Genomic DNA, 21,721 nt, shown 5'->3' on the forward strand with positions numbered 1-21,721 from the left:
TATGGGGGGTATTCAATCCGTGTCGATATTTCCCAACACTTGCCATTAGCTGACCAATATATTGGGACAGTGTTAATGACATGTTAGCTGCTTCCTGTGACCACAGCATATGGTCGGCCAGTTGGTTGTGGAATGCTGTGTAAGTACACACAGTACAATTTCTCATTCCATTTTGACTATATAGTCAAAATCGAATCGGGATCGCATATAGATCGAATGGGGTTCAAACAGGTTTGTAACCTTTCGATCCTGATTCAATGGTGATGAACGCTCCCGTACAGCAAAAACCGAAGACAGACAGACAGGGAAGCATTGACTATATAGTACAGATCTGTACTATATATTCAAAACTAGGTGATTCATCCCGCCCTATTCGCGCTCTTCACACCGGCGTAAGGGGCTGCGCCCCCTTAATTTGTGAATGTTTGTATTGTGAGAAATATGGTTAGAATTGTATGACAGATGCCTGTATTGCAACTTGAGTTATAGGTGAAATGTGTTAAATAGAGAGCATATGATGTGGAAGGGGGTGTGTATTGTTTTGTTTAATTAAAAAGCGATTGTTTAGGGGTGTGTGTGTGTGTGTGCAATAGTATAGTAGGGTGTGTTTGGGTCAGCGGCTCCCCACTGGCGGAGGTCAAGATACAGGAAAACAGGAGGCTGGGTAGTGATAGGGGTATGTGGGCATAAGGGGGGCTAACGAGGAGGGTGCGGGACACTATGCAAGTTCTGCCAGTGGGTGAGGGTCCAGCATGGTGCCCCTGAGTCAGTGTCTCCTCCTACTTGGTGGGAGTTAGGGTGCATGAGAGCAGGAGGCTGGGTGGTAAAGCATGATAGGGGAATGTGGGCAACACAGGGTGAGCGGGTCCCCACTGGCGGAAGTTATGGGGCAGGAGAACAGGAGGCATGGCAGTGATAGAGGTGTGTGGGCATGAGGGGTAGTAAAGGTTTTTGCCTGTTGCAGAGTAGGGATGGGCATTGGTGCAGATGCCATCGATGGTTGGCATTGATGGCAATTTTGCACCCTGCCATCGATAGTAGTAACATATTACTTGGATAACCATCGATTGTTGTAGCTATCGATGGTCATCCATTATATCTGACTAAATAGGCCGTGGGTCAATCAGAACTCGGTGGTGTGGGGGGGCGGAACTATGCTCCGTGTCCCTGCACCTTAAAAAAATTTGAAACTTGATCGGTTCTCCTTTGCCATCGATGTAGGGAAACCATCTGGTCCTCCCACATCGATGGCAAAAGTATTCAACATCGGCAATAAACCATCGATGATTTGAAATCATTGATGGTCGATGGGCATCTCTAGAACTGGAGGAGGGTGGGGGACAGTATGCAGCTCCCGGCAGTGGGTGAGCGTCTCCTCCCACTGGGAGGGAGTGAGCGTGCATGAGAGCAGGAGGCTGTATAATAGTGGTATGTGGGCAAGACATTGATAAAAGTTGTGGCGCTGGTGCAGAGGACCGTGGGGACACTTCTGGCAGTGGGGGAACCTGCAGGGCGGCAGCTAGGGCCGGATTTCCCTCCTAGGGGCAGCACCTGCTTGTGGCAGTACAGGATCCCCCATTCTCACGGGGGTATGTGAAATGCAGGAGCGGGGTCGCGGGGGTCCGCTGGGGGGGGATTGCCAGAAGGGGGTCTGCAAATTGCGGGAGGGGGGTGCAGGGTTCTGCGATTAGCGGGACGGGGATCCGCAAATCGCGGGAGGGGGCGCGGGGGGGGTTGAATCGCGGGAAGGGGAGTCCGCAAATTGCGGGAGGGGGGTTGTGGGGGTCAGTGAATTGCGAGATGGGGGGTTGTGGGGGTCTGTGAATCGCGGGAGGTGCAATGAATTGTGGGAGGGGGGGCGCAGTGGGGGTTTGCGGGGGTCCGCGAATCACGGGAGGGGGGTGCTGGGTGGGTTATGAATCGCGGGAGGGGGGTCATGGGAGGGGATCTGCAAATCGTGGGAGGGGGGGTGAATCGCGGGAGGGGGGCGTGGGAGTGCCGTGAATCACGGGAGGGGGCAGAGGTCCGCAAATCGCGTGTGAGGGGGGGCACGAATCACGGGAGTGGGGGTCGCGGGGTTCTGCAAATCGCAGGAGGGGGGTGCCGTGAATCGCGGGAGGGGGCTGGGGTTCGCAAATCGCGGGAGGGGGGTGTGGCGAATCGTGGGAGGGGGGGCGCGGGTGGCCCGTGAATTGCGGGGGGCCCGCGAATCACGGGAGGGGGGATTGCGGGGGGGCAGCAAATCACAGGAGGGGGTCCGCGGGGGGTGCCGTGAATTGCAGGAGGGGGCTTGGGTCCGCAAATCGTGGGAGGGGGCACCGCAAATCGCAGGAGGGGGGGTGCAGGGGTGCCGTGAATCGCGGGAGGGGGGGTCGCGGGGGGGGCCCGCGATTCGCGGGAGGGGGGGTCGCAGAGGTCCCACGAATCACGGGAGGGGGGCGGGGGGGTTCCGCAAATTACGGGAGGGGGGGTCGCGGGGGGGCCCGCGAATCGCGGGGGAGTTGCGGAGGGCCCGCGAATCGCGGGAGGTCGCGGGGTCCCACGAATCGCGTGAGGGGGTCGCGGGTGTCTGGGGGGGGTGCGGGAGTAATGGTGGATGGTGGCTGTGGAGAAATGGTGGATGGTGGGCGTGTACTGTAGCCCTGACTGGGCGGGGGAGGTGATGTCAAGGGGGTGGGGTGAGTAGAACACTGGTCTTTTTCTTAGGGGCAGTGCCAGATTAAGGTATAAATGGGCCTGGAGCTGAAAATGATCAAGGGCCTATTATGCGCAATAATAGGGGTTGTGGCCAGCATCTAATAATGTGGGGGGGGGGTGACCAGTGTTCTGTTTGGGTGGTCTGCTCATGGTGTAAATACAGATGGGTCAGGTCCCATCTTTGCAGGGGATGGCACTGGCGTCGCCAGCCGCCATCCCCCGCCAGCGCCATGGCGATGGTGAGAAGGGGACGCGCGCGCACGAGAGGCGCGCGTCCTCTTCCGACGGCGCTTCCATACGTTCCCCGGGTCCCCGCCGCCTGCCCGCACCCCCCCTAACCCCCCCCTAACCCCCCCCCCCGTCTCCCTGAGGCAGAGACGGACAGGGTTTCCGCCGCGCTAGCGACGGAGACTGAGACGCGCGTGCGCGTGAGACGCATGCACGTCTCAGTCTCCTCGCTGGCGTGGCGCCAGCGCGTACGTTCTGGCGACCCGCCAGCAAGGATGAGAATAATAACATACTGTACTTTCAACTAATTATATATGCCTGGAAAAAGCAGGGGGCTGGCATAGGAAAAATGCAGGGAGATATACTGGAGGGTGCCCTCCAAAGGTGCACCCGCAGGATGCAGATGTCCTAAGATACTTGTGGGAAGAGGCGGCACTCCAGTCATAAAAAAAATACTGAAAGCCAAAACTTGGTAGACAACATTTCAGCACCTTTTATGTGGTCACCTAAGTTTACCACACCATATACCCCTATATTTATTTATTTATTTACAGTTTCTTATATAGCGCAGCAGATTCTGTTGCGCTTTACAATAGTAGACAGTGATAAAACAAACTGGGTAACAACAGACAGACATGGAGGTAGGAGAGCCCTGCTGCAAGCTTACAATCTCAAATCATGCAACACAATTGTAACCCCATTAAACTGTACTTGTGTCACTATGCAAAGGGTTCTGTGTTCCTATGAAACACAGATGATAACTGTTTTCTTCACTAGCGCTACAAAAGAGGAAAAGGACATTCCCTGGTATGTGAAGGGCGTCTCCTCTTCTCCGTTATTCAGATAGACTCGTGTAGTTATTATCACCACGTGAGGGGTACAAGGAAGAAATACCGTACGCCCCTGTTAGGGAGGGAACGGCTCCTCTTCTCCGTAACTGGATAGCAGCTGGGGATTCCTATATCTGCTAGGGATCTTTCCTAAATGTGATGAACTCCAACACAACCAATTTCATAGGTGGAAATGGGAGAGAAGTAGGACATAGTGTAAGGGAAGTTTTATTTCACACAGCATAAAACACTTGATAAAGACCCCGGAACAGGGTTGAAACGCGTTGGACCTGTGCACCCCTGCTGTTGGAGACTGTGTGGCCGGACCTGTTTGCCTTCTGTGGGACAGTATCCGGAACTGTTTTACCTAAGCGCTTATGAGAACTGTAATCCATCCCAGTTCTCCATCCACTCCGGTAACCAGTCTTGACTCCGGGGGTCTCTCTTTTTAAACACCCCATGTTTTATCTATTACCTGCCTTTTTATCTGTGTTTTATGCTGTGTGAAATAAAACTTCCCTTATCAGTATTACACTATGTCCTACTTCTCTCCCATTTCCACCTATGAAATTGGTTGTGTTGGAGTTCATCACATTTAGGAAAGATCCCTAGCAGATATAGGAATCCCCAGCTGCTATCCAGTTACGGAGAAGAGGAGCCGTTCCCTCCCTAACAGGGGCGTACGGTATTTCTTCCTTGTACCCCTCACGTGGTGATAATAACTACACGAGTCTATCTGAATAACGGAGAAGAGGAGACGCCCTTCACATACCAGGGAATGTCCTTTTCCTCTTTTGTAGCGCTAGTGAAGAAAACAGTTATCATCTGTGTTTCATAGGAACACAGAACCCTTTGCATATTGTCACTTTTTTGGTGTGGGGACACCATTTTACTGTTTTTACACCTGCTGCTCTTTTAAGCGCATATTTGTGTACTAGTGTCCACCTTTCTTTGTACTTGTGTCACAACCACAATGGCTGCTACCCAGTTCCCCTGTGCTGTGCCTAGCCCTAAGACTTATATCAGCGTGTCTCCTGCCACAGCGCTCACCTCAGCTCCTGTTCCTTATGCTGGTGGTGTGCATACTCTCGCACTGTCACCACCAGGTGACAGTGGTGGCGTGTACTCTGGTGCCATGCAGGGTCTGGGTGGCGTGAGATATGAGCCTCCATGACAGGTTTGTGTTTGGTCTGGTCTCTGGCTGGAATCGCCGGCAGCAGCGCATGTGCGCACAATCCCCGCCGGCTGGTTTCTGTCGCCTCCGCTGGCGGCGGCCATCTTTTGGGATCCATCAGTCTATACTGCGCGGCTCCACCTAGTGCTGTCAAACAGCCATCCAATCGCCGCACAGCTCACCCTTCAAATACTGACTTGCCGGGCAAGACCGGCAGTCAGTACAATGATGTCCATCCATATACATCATTGTTCACTCCTGGCTGTCTGTACCATTCTCTACAGTTCCTGCGCCTCCGGTGAAGTCATCCTCCATTCCTGCTGATCGTCTCACTGCTATACCTGTGTACCACGGAACCTGCTGCCGCCTAAACAGACTGGACAATGTTAGCCCCCCAAAGGGGTATTATCTTTCTCCTCACTCCTGACAGTTATTCTCCACAGTTACTTCTGGTTCTGCAGCCACGATCCTATTCAGCAAGGTCATTCAGACTTCATCATCATATCCTCATTCAATTCTCCAATTCTTTACTCAATCATCCAATCTTCATCCAACCATCCAATTATTCTTCCAATCATTCAATCTTCATTCAACCATCCAATTATTATTATAATCATCCAATCTTCATCCAATCATTCAAGTCTTCATCCAATCATCCAATTCTTCATCCAATCATCTAACCCTAAATCCAATCATCCAATTCTTCAACCCATCCTCCAATATTTCTTCAAATACCCAATTACCAAGCATCTTCAACTTCTGCAAGAATTGTATATTATTGACTTTTATCATACCAGAAATTACAGTATTATTATTGTGCCACTATTTACAACCTGTATCGCAGTATCTTCATTAAATAAGGTTTTACTTCATCTCATTGCTTCATTCCCTTCTGTCGTTAATGCAACAACCTTATATCAAAGCACCCAGCCTCCGCTACACTCCAGCTGGTGCTTCACGAAACATGACAGTTTGTACTGACTCCATGGATCCAGCATCTAGTCAGGAGCGAGTAACTGCTCCAGTACAACAACTGGCGGCTCGCCTGGATCAACAGGAGGCCACTCAGGAGCAAGTCATTCATGCCCTCCAGGGCCTGATAAAAAGACTGGACACTCTTCAAACAACTTTGCAAAAGGGCCAAGGGTCAATAGTTACACCGGCGCCATCGCCTAGTCCCCAACGACAGGAGTCACTGCTCATCTACAACTTCCTACTCCAACTAAGTTTGATGGCAATCCAAAAAACTGTAGAGGTTTCATTAACCAATGTGAAATTAATTTTGAGCTTCAGTCTTCATATTTTCCTACTGAGCGAACCAAGGTAGCTTATGTGATGTCCCTCCTTACTGGCTCTGCTCTTAATTGGGCATCCCCCCTGTGGGAAAAAGCAGATCCCCTTCTAGCAGATTATGCTCATTTTATCTCCACATTTAAAATCATCTTCTACGAACCAGGTCGACTCAGTTCAGCTGCAATGGAAATTCTACACCTACGTTAAGGTTCTAGGACAGTAGGTCAATATCTAATTCAGTTAAAAATCCTGGCAGCTGAATTAGCCTGGAATGAAGAGGCCTTTCTTGCGGACTTGATGAATGGACTCTAAGGATAAAATTAAAGATGAACTTGCGGCAAGAGATCTGCCTTCCAGACTAGAAGATCTGATCTCTCTCTACACTAAAATTTACCTGAGACTCAGAGAGAGAAATCAAGAGAGAAATCGAGTCACTCCTAGTTCAGCTTTTCAAGCATCTAAATCTACTTCATTACCAGCGGAGGAACCAATGCAGGTCAACATGCTTAAAATTGACTCCAGCTGAGCATAAACGTCATCATGACGCACGCCTTTTTCTTTATTGTGCTGATCCCCAGCATGCTGTCGATTCCTGTCCTAAGAAGCCGGGAAACGCCAGAACCTAACTTGTAAGAGAGAGGGCAGGTTAGGGGTTGTTATCACCTCTCCAAATAACAAAGACTGTATTCTGCAAGTTTCTTTACAAGTTAAACATGAGTTCAGCCAGTTGCCAGCTCTTCTCGACTCAGGAGCAGCAGAAAGTTTCATCACCACTGATGTTGTCAAACGTTGGCGTCTACCTACCACCCCCCTTCAGCGCCCAGTGTACCTTACCACTGTCAATGGGAGTCATATATTAGGAGAGACTGTCACTTTAAAAACTCAACCATTAACTCTGCAAATTGGACTACATGTTGAAAAAATACAGTTCTTTGTCATTCCCAAATCCTCCTACCCAATAGTTTTGGGTCTCCCCTGGCTACGTACCCATAATCCCAGTATCAATTGGGTTACGTCCCAGGTTCAAACTTGGGGTGCCACCTGTACCAAATCATGTCTCAAATCTATGGCACCTACACGTCAAGTCTCCCTTCAGATTCCAGAAGGGTTACCTACCCCATATCAAGACTTTTCCGATGTATTTTGTAAAAAGGCTACCGACAAATTACCTCCTCATCGTCCGTGGGACTACTCTATCGAGCTGATACCAGGGAAAAATCCTCCTCGGGGTCACACTTACCCTTTGTCATTGCTTGAGACTCAAGCTATGTCCGATTATATCGAAGAAAATCTAGCCAAAGGGTTCACCCGCCCCTCATCTTCGCCTGCCGGTGCTGGTTTCTTTTTTGTCAAAAAAAAGGATGGAGGGTTACGGCCTTGCATTGACTATCGAGGTTTAAATTAAATTACCATAAAAAATCGTTACCCGCTGCCACTCATCACAGAACTTTTTGATAGAATCAAAGGGGCAACCATCTTTTCAAAGTTAGATCTCCGCGGAGCTTACAATCTCATTCGCATTCGTGAGGGAGATGAGTGGAAGACTGCTTTTAATACAAGAGATGGACACTATGAATATCTTGTCATGCCTTTTGGTCTAAGTAATGCCCCAGCGGTTTTTCAGTCTTACATGAACGAACTGTTCCGTGATCTTCTGTACAAACATGTGGTAGTCTACCTTGACGATATCTTGATATTTGCCAACAATCTTCAAAAACATCGAGAAATTGTCAAAGAAGTACTCTCTCGCCTCAGAAAGAACTTCCTTTTCTGTAAACTGGAAAAATTTATTTTTGAGGTCTCATCCATACCCTTCTTAGGGCACATTGTACCTGGCTCCGGTCTGGAAATGGATCCAGCTAAAGTGGAAGCAATCCAGTCGTGGCCTCGTCCTCATACCCTCCGAGGGGTCCAAAGGTTCCTCGGATTTGCAAATTATTATAGAAAATTCATCAAAGGCTTTTCTACTATTGTTGCTCCAATAACTGCCCTTACCCGCAAAGATGCCAAACCCTCCAAATGGGTTACTGAGGCTTCTAATGCCTTCTTGCTTCTCAAAGAAAAATTCATTTCTGCACCAGTTCTGGCTCAACCAGATTTCAGTCTGCCCTTCACTCTGGAGGTCGACGCCTCTGCCATCGGCGTGGGAGCGGTGCTTTCCCAGACTAAGACTGACGGACAGTTGCATCCATGTGGTTTCTTCTCTAAGAAATTCTCCCCGGCTGAACAGAACTATGCCATAGGGGACCAAGAACTGTTAGCTATAAAAATGGCCTTGGAGGAGTGGCGGTATCTACTCGAGGGGGCAATTCATGTTATCAATGTTATTACTGATCACAAGAATTTGCTTTATTTAAAAAATGCTCAATGTCTTAATCCTCGTTCATAGGGCATTGTTCTTTTCTAGATTTAATTTCAAATTGTCTTTTTCTCCTGGGGCGAAGAATCGTAAGGCAGATGCTCTGTCTAGGTTGTGGGAAACTGAGGAGGAGTCTAAATCCTATGAAGGAAGTCCAATTATTGATCCTCTCGCTTTTGCTGCAACAACTGTGCAAGTGCCAGTTCCTCAAGGTAAAACCTTTGTTAAGCCTAGCTCAAGGAAGCAGATTCTGCGTTGGGCCCATGATTCCAAGTTCTCCGGTCACCCAGGGATCCAGAAGACCTACAAATTCCTTTCTCGACGGTATTAGTGGCCTGCTCTAAAGAAAGATGTTCAGGAATACATTGCTTCCTGCCCTCATTGTGCCCAACATAAATCTTCCAATTTAGCTCCAGCAGGTCCATTGAGGCCACTTTCCATTCCAAAAGGGCCTTGGACTCACTTGTCAATGGACTTTATTACCGACCTTCCATCATCCGATGGTTATACCACCATATGGGTCGTCATAGACAGATTTTCTAAGATGGCTCACTTCATACCACTACGGGGTTTACCTTCAGCTCCGAAGTTAGCCAACCTTTTTATCAAAGAGATCTTCAGAACCCATGGGCTACCTGAAGAAATTGTGTCTGATCGAGGTGTACAATTCATTGCAAAATTCTGGCGAGCTTTATGTAAAGTTCTTAAAATTCAGCTTAATTTTAGTACAGCCTACCATCCGCAGTCTAATGGCCAGACGGAGAGAGTCAACCAGGATGTAGAGACTTTTCTTCGTTTGCATGTTTCCTTCTCCCAAGATGACTGGGTTGAGGTGTTACCACGGGCCGAATTTGGGCATAACAATCAGTACCATTCGTCTTCTTCCACTCCTTTCTTTATTAACTATGGCTTCCATCCTAGGGTTCCTGATTTCCAGCGGCTACCTTCAACATCTGTGCCAGCGGTAGCTTTAACCCTCCAGCAACTTCGACAACATTGGAGGAAAGTAAGGAAATCATTGACCAAAGCTTCACAAAAGTATTTTAGTAGTTTTTACTCACAGGGGCGTCGAATATGAAGTGGCCCGCATTCTGAACTCTCGCATCCGGTACAAACGATTACAGTACTTAATCGACTGGAAAGGCTACAGGCCAGAGGAGAGGTCCTGGACCAATGCTTCTGAGGTACATGCTCCCAGAATGATAAGAGACTTTCATAGGAAATTCCCAACCAAGCCCAAAGAGTGTCCTGGGGCCACTCGTAAAAGGGAGGGTGCTGTCACGACCACAATGGCTGCTACCCAGTTCCCCTGTGCTGTGCCTAGCCCTAAGACTTATATCAGTGTGTCTCCTGCCACAGCGCTCACCTCAGCTCCTGTTCCTTATGCTGGTGGTGTGCATACTCTTGCACTGTCACCACCAGGTGACAGTGGTGGCGTGTACTCCGGTGCCATGCAGGGTCTGGTTGGCGTGAGATATGAGCCGCCATGACAGGTCTGTGTTTGGTCTGGTCTCTGGCTTGAATCACTGGCAGCAGCACATGTGCGCACAATCCCCGCCAGCTGGTTTCTGTCGCCTCCGCTGGCGGCGGCCATCTTTTGGGATTCATCATCCTATACTGCGCGGCTCCACCTAGTGCTGTCAAACAGCCATCCAATCGCCGCACAGCTCACCCTTCAAATACTGACTTGCCGGCAGTCAGTACAATGATGTCCATCCATATACATCATTGTTCACTCCTCGCTGTCTGTACCATTCTCTACAGTTCCTGCGCCTCCGGTGAAGTAATCTTCTACTCCTGCTGATCGTCTCACTCTAATACCTGTGTACCACGGAACCTGCCGCAGTATCTTCATTAAATAAGGGGTACTTATGTATTATCTGGGCTGCCGATTTTTTGATTGTATGCCTTAACTTAAGGCATACAATCAGATGCGATGCGATATTGCATCGCATCGCATACGACCATATCGCATGCGATGCGATGACCCGATTTTTCCATAGGATTCAATGTTAAAATGGACTGAGTCCATTTTAACATGGAATTCAATGGGAAAAGGGGTCCTTTTCATACCCCTACTATCCAAGTGGGCATGGAGTCGGATATAAACCTGTGGCGAGCGTAGTGAGCCACCGAGCCCGAAGCGTGGCGAGGGGACGGTATTCTGTGTCCCCTCGCGGGGCACGCTACGCTCGCCACGCTTCGGGCTCGGTGGCTCGCTATGCTCGCCACAGGTTTATATCCAACTCCATGCCCACTTGGATAGTAGGGGTATGAAAAGGACCCCTTTTCCCATTGAATTCCATGTTAAAATGGACTCAGTCCATTTTAACATTGAATCCTATGGAAAAATCGGGTCATCGCATCGCATGCGATATGGTCGGATGCGATGCGATGGACCCGATTTCAAAATCGGCAGCCCAGTTAGTACATAAGTACCAAATAAGGTTTTACTTCATCTCATTGCTTCACTCCCTTCTGTCGTTAATGCAACAACCTTATTTTAAAGCACCCAGCCTCCGTTACACTCCAGCTGGTGCTTCACGAAATGTGACAACTTGCCTCTTACACATTATGCCACATGGAATGAGCAAAAAATTTACACGGACTTTGCCAAAATTCACACTATGGCACACAGATTAAGGCAAAATTCACATTATGCCACACAGATTAAGGCAAAATTCACATTTTGCCACATGGATTGAGCCAAAATACACACTATACCAGATTGAACAATAATGCACAATATGCTTCATAAACAGGGGCATTGCGTGCCAAAGGCGTGCATAAAAAATTACACAATAATGGCCATTACATATTAAGCCACACACCATAATGTCCATTACGTATTATGCCAAACACCATAATGCCTATTAGAAATTGTGCTACATAAGTGCTGCTTACCTATATGCTCATTGCCAGGGGTTCCATGCTCAATGCCAGGAGTTCCATGCTCATTGCCATGTGGGATTGCATGCTCATTGCCAAGGGGGAATACATGATTGCGGTAACTGGGGGACAGCCGCCGCCGGGCAGAAATGACAGCCATTGACAGCCAAGCAGAGAACAGGGAGCTGACCGGCTGTATGCAAAACAATGCAGGTCCTGAGTTTTTGAAATAATACCCCCTTCACACCAAAAAATGCAGGGACTTACCCGGGCTGGCCCCTTTTACACGAGCCTAGTCCCTGCATTTTCTGGTATGAGAAGAGAAAACAACCCCCCCCCCCCCCCCCCCCCCGTTTTGAACAACCAGCTATATCTTCAGAACCAACTGACCCATGTACATGTGGGCTTCGAATGATTTTCAAATGATTTTGGTCCTGTGAAACTGGGCCGTTGGGTTCCAGAAAAATCTGTCCTCAAACAACATGAACAGTAGGGTGGCCAATCCCGGGATCGGGATCGGCGGGATCCCGGGATTTGGCCCCCAAAACACCGGGATTTCAATCCCGGGATTGGAGATTCCAATCCCGGGATTTCGGGATTAGACTGCGCATGCGCAGTCTAATGCCGGGCAGCGTCTGAGCATCGCTCAGACGCTGCCCGGCTTCTCCCATAGCCGGAGAGCACTGCGCAGCGTGACCTCTCAGCGTGACATCAGAGGTCACGCTGTACAGGAAGGCAGGCAGAGATCACGCCCGCCCACAGCAAGGCAGCAAGCGACTCTGCAGAGTCCGCAGTCCCGCTCCCCCATGGCTCCCGGCACTATGAAGGCGCACTCCAGCCCGCCCACCTAGCCAGCAAACAGCAACCCGGGGTCCCGGCAGTATGAAACTGCCCACCCACCCAGCAACCCGGCCGCAAAAGTAAGAAAATGCGGGCGGCCAGGGTGTTTTTTTTATTAGGAAAGCCAATCCGGGGATCCCGGGAATCCCGGGATTGAGCATTTTTCAATCCCGAATCCCGGGATTGAAAAAATGCCCCGGGATTGGCTTCCCTAATGAACAGCCATGAAATTACATTTCAGAAATGAAAAAAATCGGTTTACCCGCAATCTCTCTAGAACCAATGAACCCATATGGACCTGCCTGGTATCAGATTGAAGGCCCTTGAGCTTCTGTGATGCCGTTGGAACTGGGTGGGGGTCGGATGTTATCTTATAAGAAAAACGTTCCAGCTTTGCCTGGCGGTATCTCTGGTTCCCGGGGGGCCAGCGATGCGGGGCTGGGCTCCTTGGAAAGCCCTGGCCCTCAGCTACAAAATGGACCTATTTGGAGAGTGGGCCTGGAGCTGTAGCTCCATCAGGCCCATTGTTAATCCGGCCCTGGAGGGGGGGCGGGTTTGTGTATAACGCTGGGCGGGAACGTTATACACATAGAACACTGGTCTTTTCCCTAGGGGGGGTGGGTTTGTGTATCCTGCTGGGCGGGAACGTTATATACACAGGGGATGAGTGACAGATCTGGCTAAATATATAAGAGATTGCATGCATGTCTTTTGGCTTGCCGTGCGATTTGATCCGATCGGGATCGAATAGCACAGCTATCGCCCATATGTACACACCTTAAGATATTGAATCTGCCAGGCTGCACAGCCAACGCAATAGGTCTATGGGAGTTATTTAGGCTATAAGATAACCACTGTCCAGACAGAGGAAAAACCCACCCTGTGCAAGTTTGCAAGCGGCCAGCTGCAAATCCGTGCTCAACTCACTCACAATGGAATGATTTACTGGTGCGCAGTCTGTGTAACCCTGATCCTCCACAAGTGTGTGTGATACAAAAAGGCCAACAGGCTCTCCCTGAAACCACTTGGGAACATCTGCGTTTTTTCCTGCCACTCACAGAAAAAAGGTGGTAGACACCCACAATTGGCATCTTCCTGTCCATCAACTTGTGAACAGCTTGCGATAAGACTAATCGTGGGATTGTCGCTCTCTGGCCTGGTGCATGTGTTTCGAATGTATGCGCAATTGATCGATAATCGGTGCGAATTCACACAACAATGATCATGTCTAAATAACAGTCTACAGATGTAGGTGCTCGTCAGATCCCTTTCACTGGCAAGCGCCGGCGATAGAGACGCGTGTCCCAGTATCACGGTGGCTGGGCAGCGTCTCCCTGCCCATCTCCGCTTCAGGGAGGCCCTGCCCAGTTCGAGGGGGTCGGGGCGGGAGGGGGACCGGTGGCGAAGGCGGGGGAGGCAGCGGGGACCCCCGCCAAGCTCCGTTTCCACGGGATGCGTGAACATCTTGTGTGTGCACACCCCTGGCGGTAGCCGGCCGCTAGATTTGCAAGCACCTGCAAAGATGAGACAGGCTACATCTGTATGAATGATATATCAGGTGTAAACATGAAGCCGATGGCCGGGATATTATACGAATGATATATCTTCCCGTGTGTGCCCAGCATTCAGTTTCTAACAGCATCACTGGCACTTGTAGTTCTAAATGAAAAGTTATGTACATGACGTTATTTTTTAGCATCTCCCAGTCCAATAAAAGTGTTTGCTGGATTTTTCCCATCATGAATTATTCTTTTACTCCGCTTTCCTCCTGATTTAGAGCCAGGGATGTCCGATTCCGCCAGAAACAAGCAGGTGACTGGAATTGTTGGAATTGTTCTGGGAACAGTGTTCATCATTGTTGGTCTGGTTATATACATTCGAGGTCGAAAAGGTAATTATGCATTATACAGTGATTCAGGGTATCTACCATGTGCTACAGGGTAAAAAAATATAAAGTAACGTTAATACATATATAAAAAAAAATAAAAAGAAGCAAAATGTACAGTAACTGGGGGGGAAGTGGAGGGTAAGGTAGAAAGACTCATTCTGGCTAGTGAAAGCAAGTAATTATGATCCACTTCATGGAGCAGTTGGAAGCAGATCAGTCAATGAACCAGTGAGCAGGCACATGGGATAGGGGTCCTTGGTCTAGGATGGGGACTGGTACAGAGGCGACAGGGATAGTGCTAGGAGTTGAAAGCATGGAAAGAGAGCCTTGCCTGTGATAGGCTTATAGTCTAAAGAGAGCAATGTAAAACCAGAAGAGAGTAGGTCAGAGGGGTATAGTAATAGTTATGAGGGCTGCTTTTATGAAGCCATGAGACTTCAGTGTTCATATGGACAGGGCTTAAAGTGGTCCTGGAGAGGTGGTGGAACTCCGTTCCCCTAACACCGCCCCCCGTCCCACCCCCATTAGATGGAGCCTAGACCAGTGCCCTACCACACAGTAGCACAATCGTCTCTTAACTTTACATTACATACATCGTGCCAGAAGAAGAAGCTGGTGGGACAGGGTTTTCTGTTGGAATTACTGTTCAGGACTGTGGTAGAGGTGGCACTCAGTTAACCCTACCATTATAGGTGGAACTCAGTTTCACCCCGTTCCCCCTCACTTTAACCCCTGCATATGGATGTGTGGATACTGGAAGATGCTCTAATAGGGAGAAGTGGTGAGTTCCAGACCAGTTGGGCAACACTTGATTGGTCATTGGAGGAGCAGAGGGGGTGGATGGCGGGTGATTAGAAAGGAGGTTGGTGATGGAGGTGGGATTGTTGTAGCTTCATACTGTATGTGAGGGTGAGCAGTATGGATTGTACTCGGAGGTGGATGTAGAGCCAGTGAAGTAGTTCACAGAAGGCTGAAGGGGAGGGCTTGGACCACACACACCATAAAGAAGTGAAGCCATTGCAGCGTGGTAGGACAATGGTAATGTAAAATCCTGTTGCCCTAATGAGAAACACTTATGCTTTTCATAACTCAGTTATCATTTTTTTTTCTTTTTTTAGTCCAAACATCATTCCGTGGACCACAGGCCGAATGTAAGTTTTTGTTTGTTTTGTATAAAAATGTAGCTGTGAATGAAAGAACAAAACTTTATTATTGTTTGACAGTGATAATATGCAGACTAGGTAGAACTCTGTAATACAGTGGTTCCCAAACTGGGGACCCTGACTACAAAGTGGGTTGGGACTATTTCAGCATGGGGTCACAACTCCATGTTGCTGACCATCAATGGTCCAAGAAGTCTGAGAAATCAGATGAATAGTCTGTTACTTCAGACTCCTTGCATAACTGGCTTAAGATATCTGAGGAGTCTTCAGGCAGCTCTGCTCCCACTCCAGTGCTCTGCGTCTCCTGTCCCAGCCACCAGCAGGCTGAACTCTGGGATCTCTCATCTACATGCAGATATCTATAGGGGTCACATGGCTGGCAGCAAGGATGCACCCGTGACCTGGGGATTCTGAGCTGTAGGAACTTGCAAATGAAACATCAGCGGCCTGCAGTTATACTCAAAGCCAGCTCTCAGCGAAGAACATCTTGTTAGTAAGTGCAGCATGGGGGGGGGGGTCATCTGTGGGCACCACAGGGATGGGGGTCAAGGAAGCAGCAGCAGGGGAGCATTAGGGGGCAAGAGGAGAACATTAAGTACAGCAGGCATGTCCAAACTGTGGCCTTCCAGCTGTTGTGAAACTACAAGTCCCAACATGCCTTGTCACAGTTTTGCTATTAGGGAATGCTAAAACTATGGCAAGGCATGCTGGGCTGTGTAGATTCACAACAGCTAGTGGGCCACAGTTTGGACATGCCTGGTGTACAGACTGATGTCTGTCGATGGGGGGGGGGGGGAGACAAAGAAGCACACAGTGTAGTAGGTGGTCAGGAAGAGGAGTAAAATCATTACTTAATCAACCAGTGCCTCTTCCTAGTCACCCTCTGCTAGCCAATGCCTCCCTCTGCTATTCCCATTACCCCTTGCCACTTCCATTACCCACTCCCTTCCTGCCACTCTCTGCAATCCCATGTTAACTACTGCCATCCCCCTGCCAACCTATGCCTCCCGTGCCACCCACTGCCTCTCCCTAATCAGCCTCTACCTTCCCTGTCACCCTTTGCCATTCCTGCCACTGCATAAACCTCTCTCCCACTGCCACCCTTGGCATCTCCCTCCCATCTACTGCCACCCCATTAACCACTGCCAGCATTATCACCCACTGTTTCCCAATGCCACCCTCTGTCTCCCCATCATCCTATGCTTCTCCCTAGTCACCCTCTGCATCTCCTGTTACACTTTGCCTCCCTCTGCCATCACCCCTGACACCCTCTACTACCCTGGTCACTCTAATCATCTACTGCCTCTCCTTAGTCACTTTCTGCCATCCCATGTCACTCCCTGCCTCCTACTGTCACCGCCTACCTCCCCCAAGTCAGCCTCTGCATCTCCCTGCTAGTTGTTTCCTTAACTTCTCTCCCACTGCCACCCTCTGCCTCCCCCTGTCATTCACTGCCTGCCAAGTCTCCCACTACCTCTTCCTACTATCCTCAATATAAACTTTAACATTTGCATGAATGTATTTAAAGACACATTCAGGGTAGGGATTCCGAAAGGAGCTCAACACTGGACCCCAGTAGGTTACCCATTCTGTGGTAACTTACTGGGCTCCTGTATTGGGTCCTTGCTGGGGTCTTGTTTATTGACTGACAGGGTCCTAGAGCAAAATAGTTTGAGAACCCCTAATCTAGTATATATATCAAATTATAGGTATACATTTACTGGACATCTACAATTAAAACACTTCATACTGAAAGTGTGCTTACTTTTTATATGTTATGATGTTCTGTCATTTTTCTGGGCTACTAACTTGTCTATAAAGTGCGTCAGTATGCTGTCCCTTACTGACATTAGCAGTCACCTGTTCTATATGACTGTGACTGTTCTACAGGGCTGCCATCAGAAATTATAGGGCCCGAGACTGAAAAAATAGTCAGCCATACTCGTTGCCCATGGGGGGGGGGGGGGGGGGGGGGGGAATTAAATGCTAATTTCAAGGGGGCGTTTCTTGCTAGATGCCCAGGGGGAGTTTCTTGCTCGTTGCCCAGGGGGAGTTACATGCTTGTTTCCCAGGATGACTTACATGCTCGTTGCCCAGTGGAAGTTACACACTTGTTGCCCAGGGGGAGTTACATGCTTGTTGCCATGGGGGAATACATGCTCATTGCCAGGGAGAGTTACTTGCTTGTTGCCCAGGGTGAGTTACTTGCTCATTGACAGGGGGTGCGTGCTGCATGTCAGCGCTCCTGGACTTCGCACTTCTGGGAAGTACTGGGTGCTCTATGCTCCCCTCCTGTTAGATGCTAGAGGTGTAGGTGCACCTCTTGTGTCTGTCTCCGCTATGTGTCCTGCATATTAGAGAATGCAGGTCTGGCGGCGGCGGGGAGTGAGAGGCGCTGATGGCAGTTTATAAGAGAGCTGGCCGGGCCCTCTCCTCTCTTCAGAGTACCTCCCTGATTGCAACCCTGTTGTTCTATATGTATATATACATTTAAATATTAGCAGCAAACAAGGCCAGAGGCTAAATGAAGATTTTCTCTTTATTCCTTTAGATTTCATAGACCAATAACCTGAGAACATCTGAAGAAGAAAATTACAACTTTTGCTCCTTTTTTTCTTTGTTTTTTTCCATCTATACTTTGCAAAATTTGCAAGCAGCCACTTTTGAAGACCACAATGACCTAGATCTTCAAAACGAAGCCTGGAATACAGCTACAGCTCTACAATATAGCAAACTGCGTGTTGTAAATAATTTTTGCGCTAGTAACGATAAATAAAATGAAATGCACTGTATTATACATAATTTTGACACGTGATGTTACCAAGGATCTTGCAGTCTTATAAATAGAATAAGAAGTATTGTACTAGTTGGGACGGGGGGCTTCTGGCCCATGAGCAGTCTGGTTACAGCAGCAGACCTCCCCATCTGGACTCTCAGCTCACCTGCGGAACTTTAAAGTGAAATATGGATCCACTGCACTTTTTTAGCTGAGCAGGGGGGTGCCGGACAGGGTCCCGACAGTTGGGATCCCAACAGGCATTTACCCGACGTCGGGATTCCGACTGTCAAAACACCGACAGCCGGGCTCCCGACGGCCGTCGGCTATTTTAACTCGTTTGGGTCCACAACCCCCATAGAGGGAGAATAGAATAGGTGGCTCACGTAGCCAGCCACTGTGCCCGCAGCGTGGCGAGCACCGTCTGGGTCGGGCTAATGACTGTCGGAATCCCGACTGTCGGACTCCTGTACCACACCCGAGCAGGGGATCCAGTGTGGTGGACACATAGCGCCAGGGGTGACCACCTCGCACCCAACTCTAAACCCCATACACATTAGAGGATAATTTAAAAAATATATATCGCTCAGAAGCGATTTTAGAAGAAGAAGGCCCTTTCTGAGCGATATCTGAACGATATCTTTTAAATCATTGTTTAGTGTATATGTTCACTATCCTTAAAGATGTGTGCTCCTGCACCTCAATAACGACCCCTCTCATCTACTGAACATGCAGGTCAATTTAGCTATATAGCCAATGACCAGCATGTACTGTGATGTCACGGAATGATATCATTTACTGATATCATTCAGTGGTTACACTAAATTCGGCAACCGGCAGCCGATATCTTAAGTATGTCGGCCGTGTCCAGGATCAGGTACTGTGCATGGGGCTTAACTCTCTGCACATGTTACATCTGCCCCACCTGCAGTGCAGCATAATTTTGCCCCATTGTGTGCTTTTTTGCTTTGCTAACAAACCGGAATCAGACCGGGAATAACATTCACATTCAATGAGCCTAATTATAAATGTATGATTGTATTAATGCCATAACTAAAACCAATGTGGCAATTGGCATCTCCTATATAAACTCTGTAAGAAAGGGATAACGGTCATTAGGTCTACCTAGACCCATGTCAACCTTGCTGCCTGTCGACCTAGTGGTGTCGACCCAAAGCTTGTCGACCTAGTTGTTGTAGACCTGACAACCCACACCCGTAAGAAGAGTCAGGATATAACTGTTATATACAGCTGACAGCGACATGAGACATTTGTGTTTTGTTAATCACTGTTTGCAGATATTTTGTATCTAGTTCTCCAAAAAACTAAATTTCCAAGTGCCTTATGTTTATATCCTGTATATCCACTTTTTTATATAAGCTTTCTATACCTGGTCCTTTGTATGGTTTATAGTTCTTGTTGTCACATTGAGAAAGTGATCCCAATTATCAGGGAGGCTCCAAAAATTAGGTGGCCCTCCCAACTCCCCCGTAAAGGGCCGGAAGGTTGGTCTCTTGAATCCCCCTCAGCTGCCTCTTACAGCGCACAAGGGGGATGGGACAAGGGCTTCCCGATGACTTGCTTCACACTGACTCGTATCATCCGAGCTCTGACCACCGCTATACAATGCCATTTTTTTTTGGTGCTGTATAGTAGGAGGAGGAGTCATGATGATGGGAATGTTTGGACCTATCATCATTCAAGACTTGAAACGCAGAATATAGGAGGTCAGACTTCAAATACATTCAAAACACCACCAAATTGGGCCAAACCAAATCCTGTTCCTTACACAATGGTGGTTATTCTGGTTGACTCGCAAGACTGCGAATTCGCCTTCCCAACCCCACCCGGCAAATGATGGTGAAGGTGCACGTATATCTAATTGACTCTCAGGGGATGTCACCTGCGTCACTGGTTGATTTGCATGGGAAATGCAAGGGACCTGAATAAGTACCCTTGCATTTCCCAAAGGGGAATAAGGTCCCATGTCAGTTTTGGTGATGCTGAAAACATGTTAATTTTCCAACAGGTCGTGCGATAATCACTTATTATAAATCTAAAGTTTCTTCTGTCTCACTGTAACACCTACCACCGACCCCACTTCCCCGGCTGATAGATGCCAGCCCTCACTGTCAGTTTATCATATCTGTTAAGACGAGTTCTCAAAAGTAACATCATTTCAGCTTAAAACTGTAGTGCCTTAATAATACCCCTTTCAGACATACGGCAAAATCCCGGGATTTTTCACGTGCACGCGCACAATCCCGGGACTAGGGTATGTCTGAAAGGCTCTACCCGGGATTTTAGTCCTCTAAAATCCCGGGTCCTGCGCACCTGCAATGGACCCGGGATTTTTAAAAACCTGGGTTTGAACCGGGTCTAAAATCCCGGGTAGTATGTCTGAAAGGGGTATAAGCAGTGTTTGTCACAGTCCTGGCAGCCATGTTGTGTAATGAAATAATGTGACCCCAAAGAGGCTTGGGGTATTTCATGCCTCAATGTCACTAGCACACAGTACATGCATTCACTGCATTCTCAGGAACTTGGTGCAATCTAAAAACAACTGCATTAGGTGATTGACCAAAATACACTTTTAAGATCTGTATATTGCTTTTGTTTAACCCCTGCACTGCTATATATGTTAGGATGCCTAAAGCTGGGTACACACTGGGCAATATATTGTCCAATATACTGCAAGTGGGTCAGCGGTTATGTACACCCCATATGTCTGAACAATGTAATTCACAGACCTATCGCATCTGACCTGCAGCACAGCTGGTTCCCGATAGATCAGCAGCTACTGTATATTGGTGTACCTGGCTGTGTGTGCAGGCGGTCAGCCCACCACTGACACAGTGGCTGCTGCGGCTGATGTCACAGCTGGGCGGACAAATTCAAATGCCCATCCAGCTGTGATGTGAAGCCAGAGTGGTTGATTGGTAAATCTGCGTACTTACCCAATTGGTCACTTAGTTGGCGTGACGGCAGAGGACAAGTCACTCCAGGATGTACCCAGCCTGAAGCACATTACGTGTGGATCACTTAATAATAGCAGAATAATAATCTTGCAACAAGATACATATGGATGATCTGCGGTCAGAATAGATGCTGGTATACCTATGTACTTCTACTTTCTGGTGTAAGTCTTAAGAAGACAAACACTCTGTCCTTATAAGTCATGGGAGGGCGTGAAGTCACATAATAATCGCCAATAACTTTGCTTCATGTAAACTAATTCTATATGATTGATGGTGATTGATAATAAGTGAATAAATCTGTCGCTTGCCTGTTTCTTATAAAACTAAAAAATAAACCTGTCTTATTGATTCTGTGTGATATTCTTTGGTGCACTGTCATTATTGCAGGGCTGCACTAACCTGGTTAAACCCCATGTGCACACACATTAACAAGCTGACCGTCTTCATGGGATTGTATCAGGAATTACTGACTTTTATGCCTGTTCGGTGTATAGAGGGCGTGGCTAGAGGGAAGACGGGCTGATTGGGTGCGTGTTCCCGTTATTGGGCCATTGTGGCTCTGCATACAGCCCAATACAGCCCCCAATTGTATAAAGGGGGCAGGGC

At 48.5% G+C, this 21,721-nt stretch overlaps 1 protein-coding gene across 1 annotated transcript in view; it reads left to right on the forward strand.

The window, feature by feature from the left end:
* LOC146036286 (SMH class II histocompatibility antigen, beta-1 chain) overlaps positions 1 to 21,463 on the forward strand; it is a 96,365-nt gene extending 74,902 nt beyond the window's left edge. The window contains exons 3-5 of the mRNA XM_083160207.1: positions 14,088 to 14,201; positions 15,317 to 15,349; positions 17,913 to 21,463. Of these exons, the coding sequence (XP_083016333.1) occupies positions 14,088 to 14,201; positions 15,317 to 15,349; positions 17,913 to 17,929 (164 nt within the window). The 3' untranslated portion in view covers positions 17,930 to 21,463. The remainder of the gene's footprint in view (positions 1 to 14,087; positions 14,202 to 15,316; positions 15,350 to 17,912) is intronic.
* Positions 21,464 to 21,721: the final 258 nt, after the last annotated feature.

The sequence above is a fragment of the Crinia signifera genome, chromosome 9 (assembly GCF_055691185.1).
Source record: "Crinia signifera chromosome 9, ASM5569118v1, whole genome shotgun sequence".
In the NCBI taxonomy this organism is placed as follows: Eukaryota; Metazoa; Chordata; class Amphibia; order Anura; family Myobatrachidae; genus Crinia; species Crinia signifera.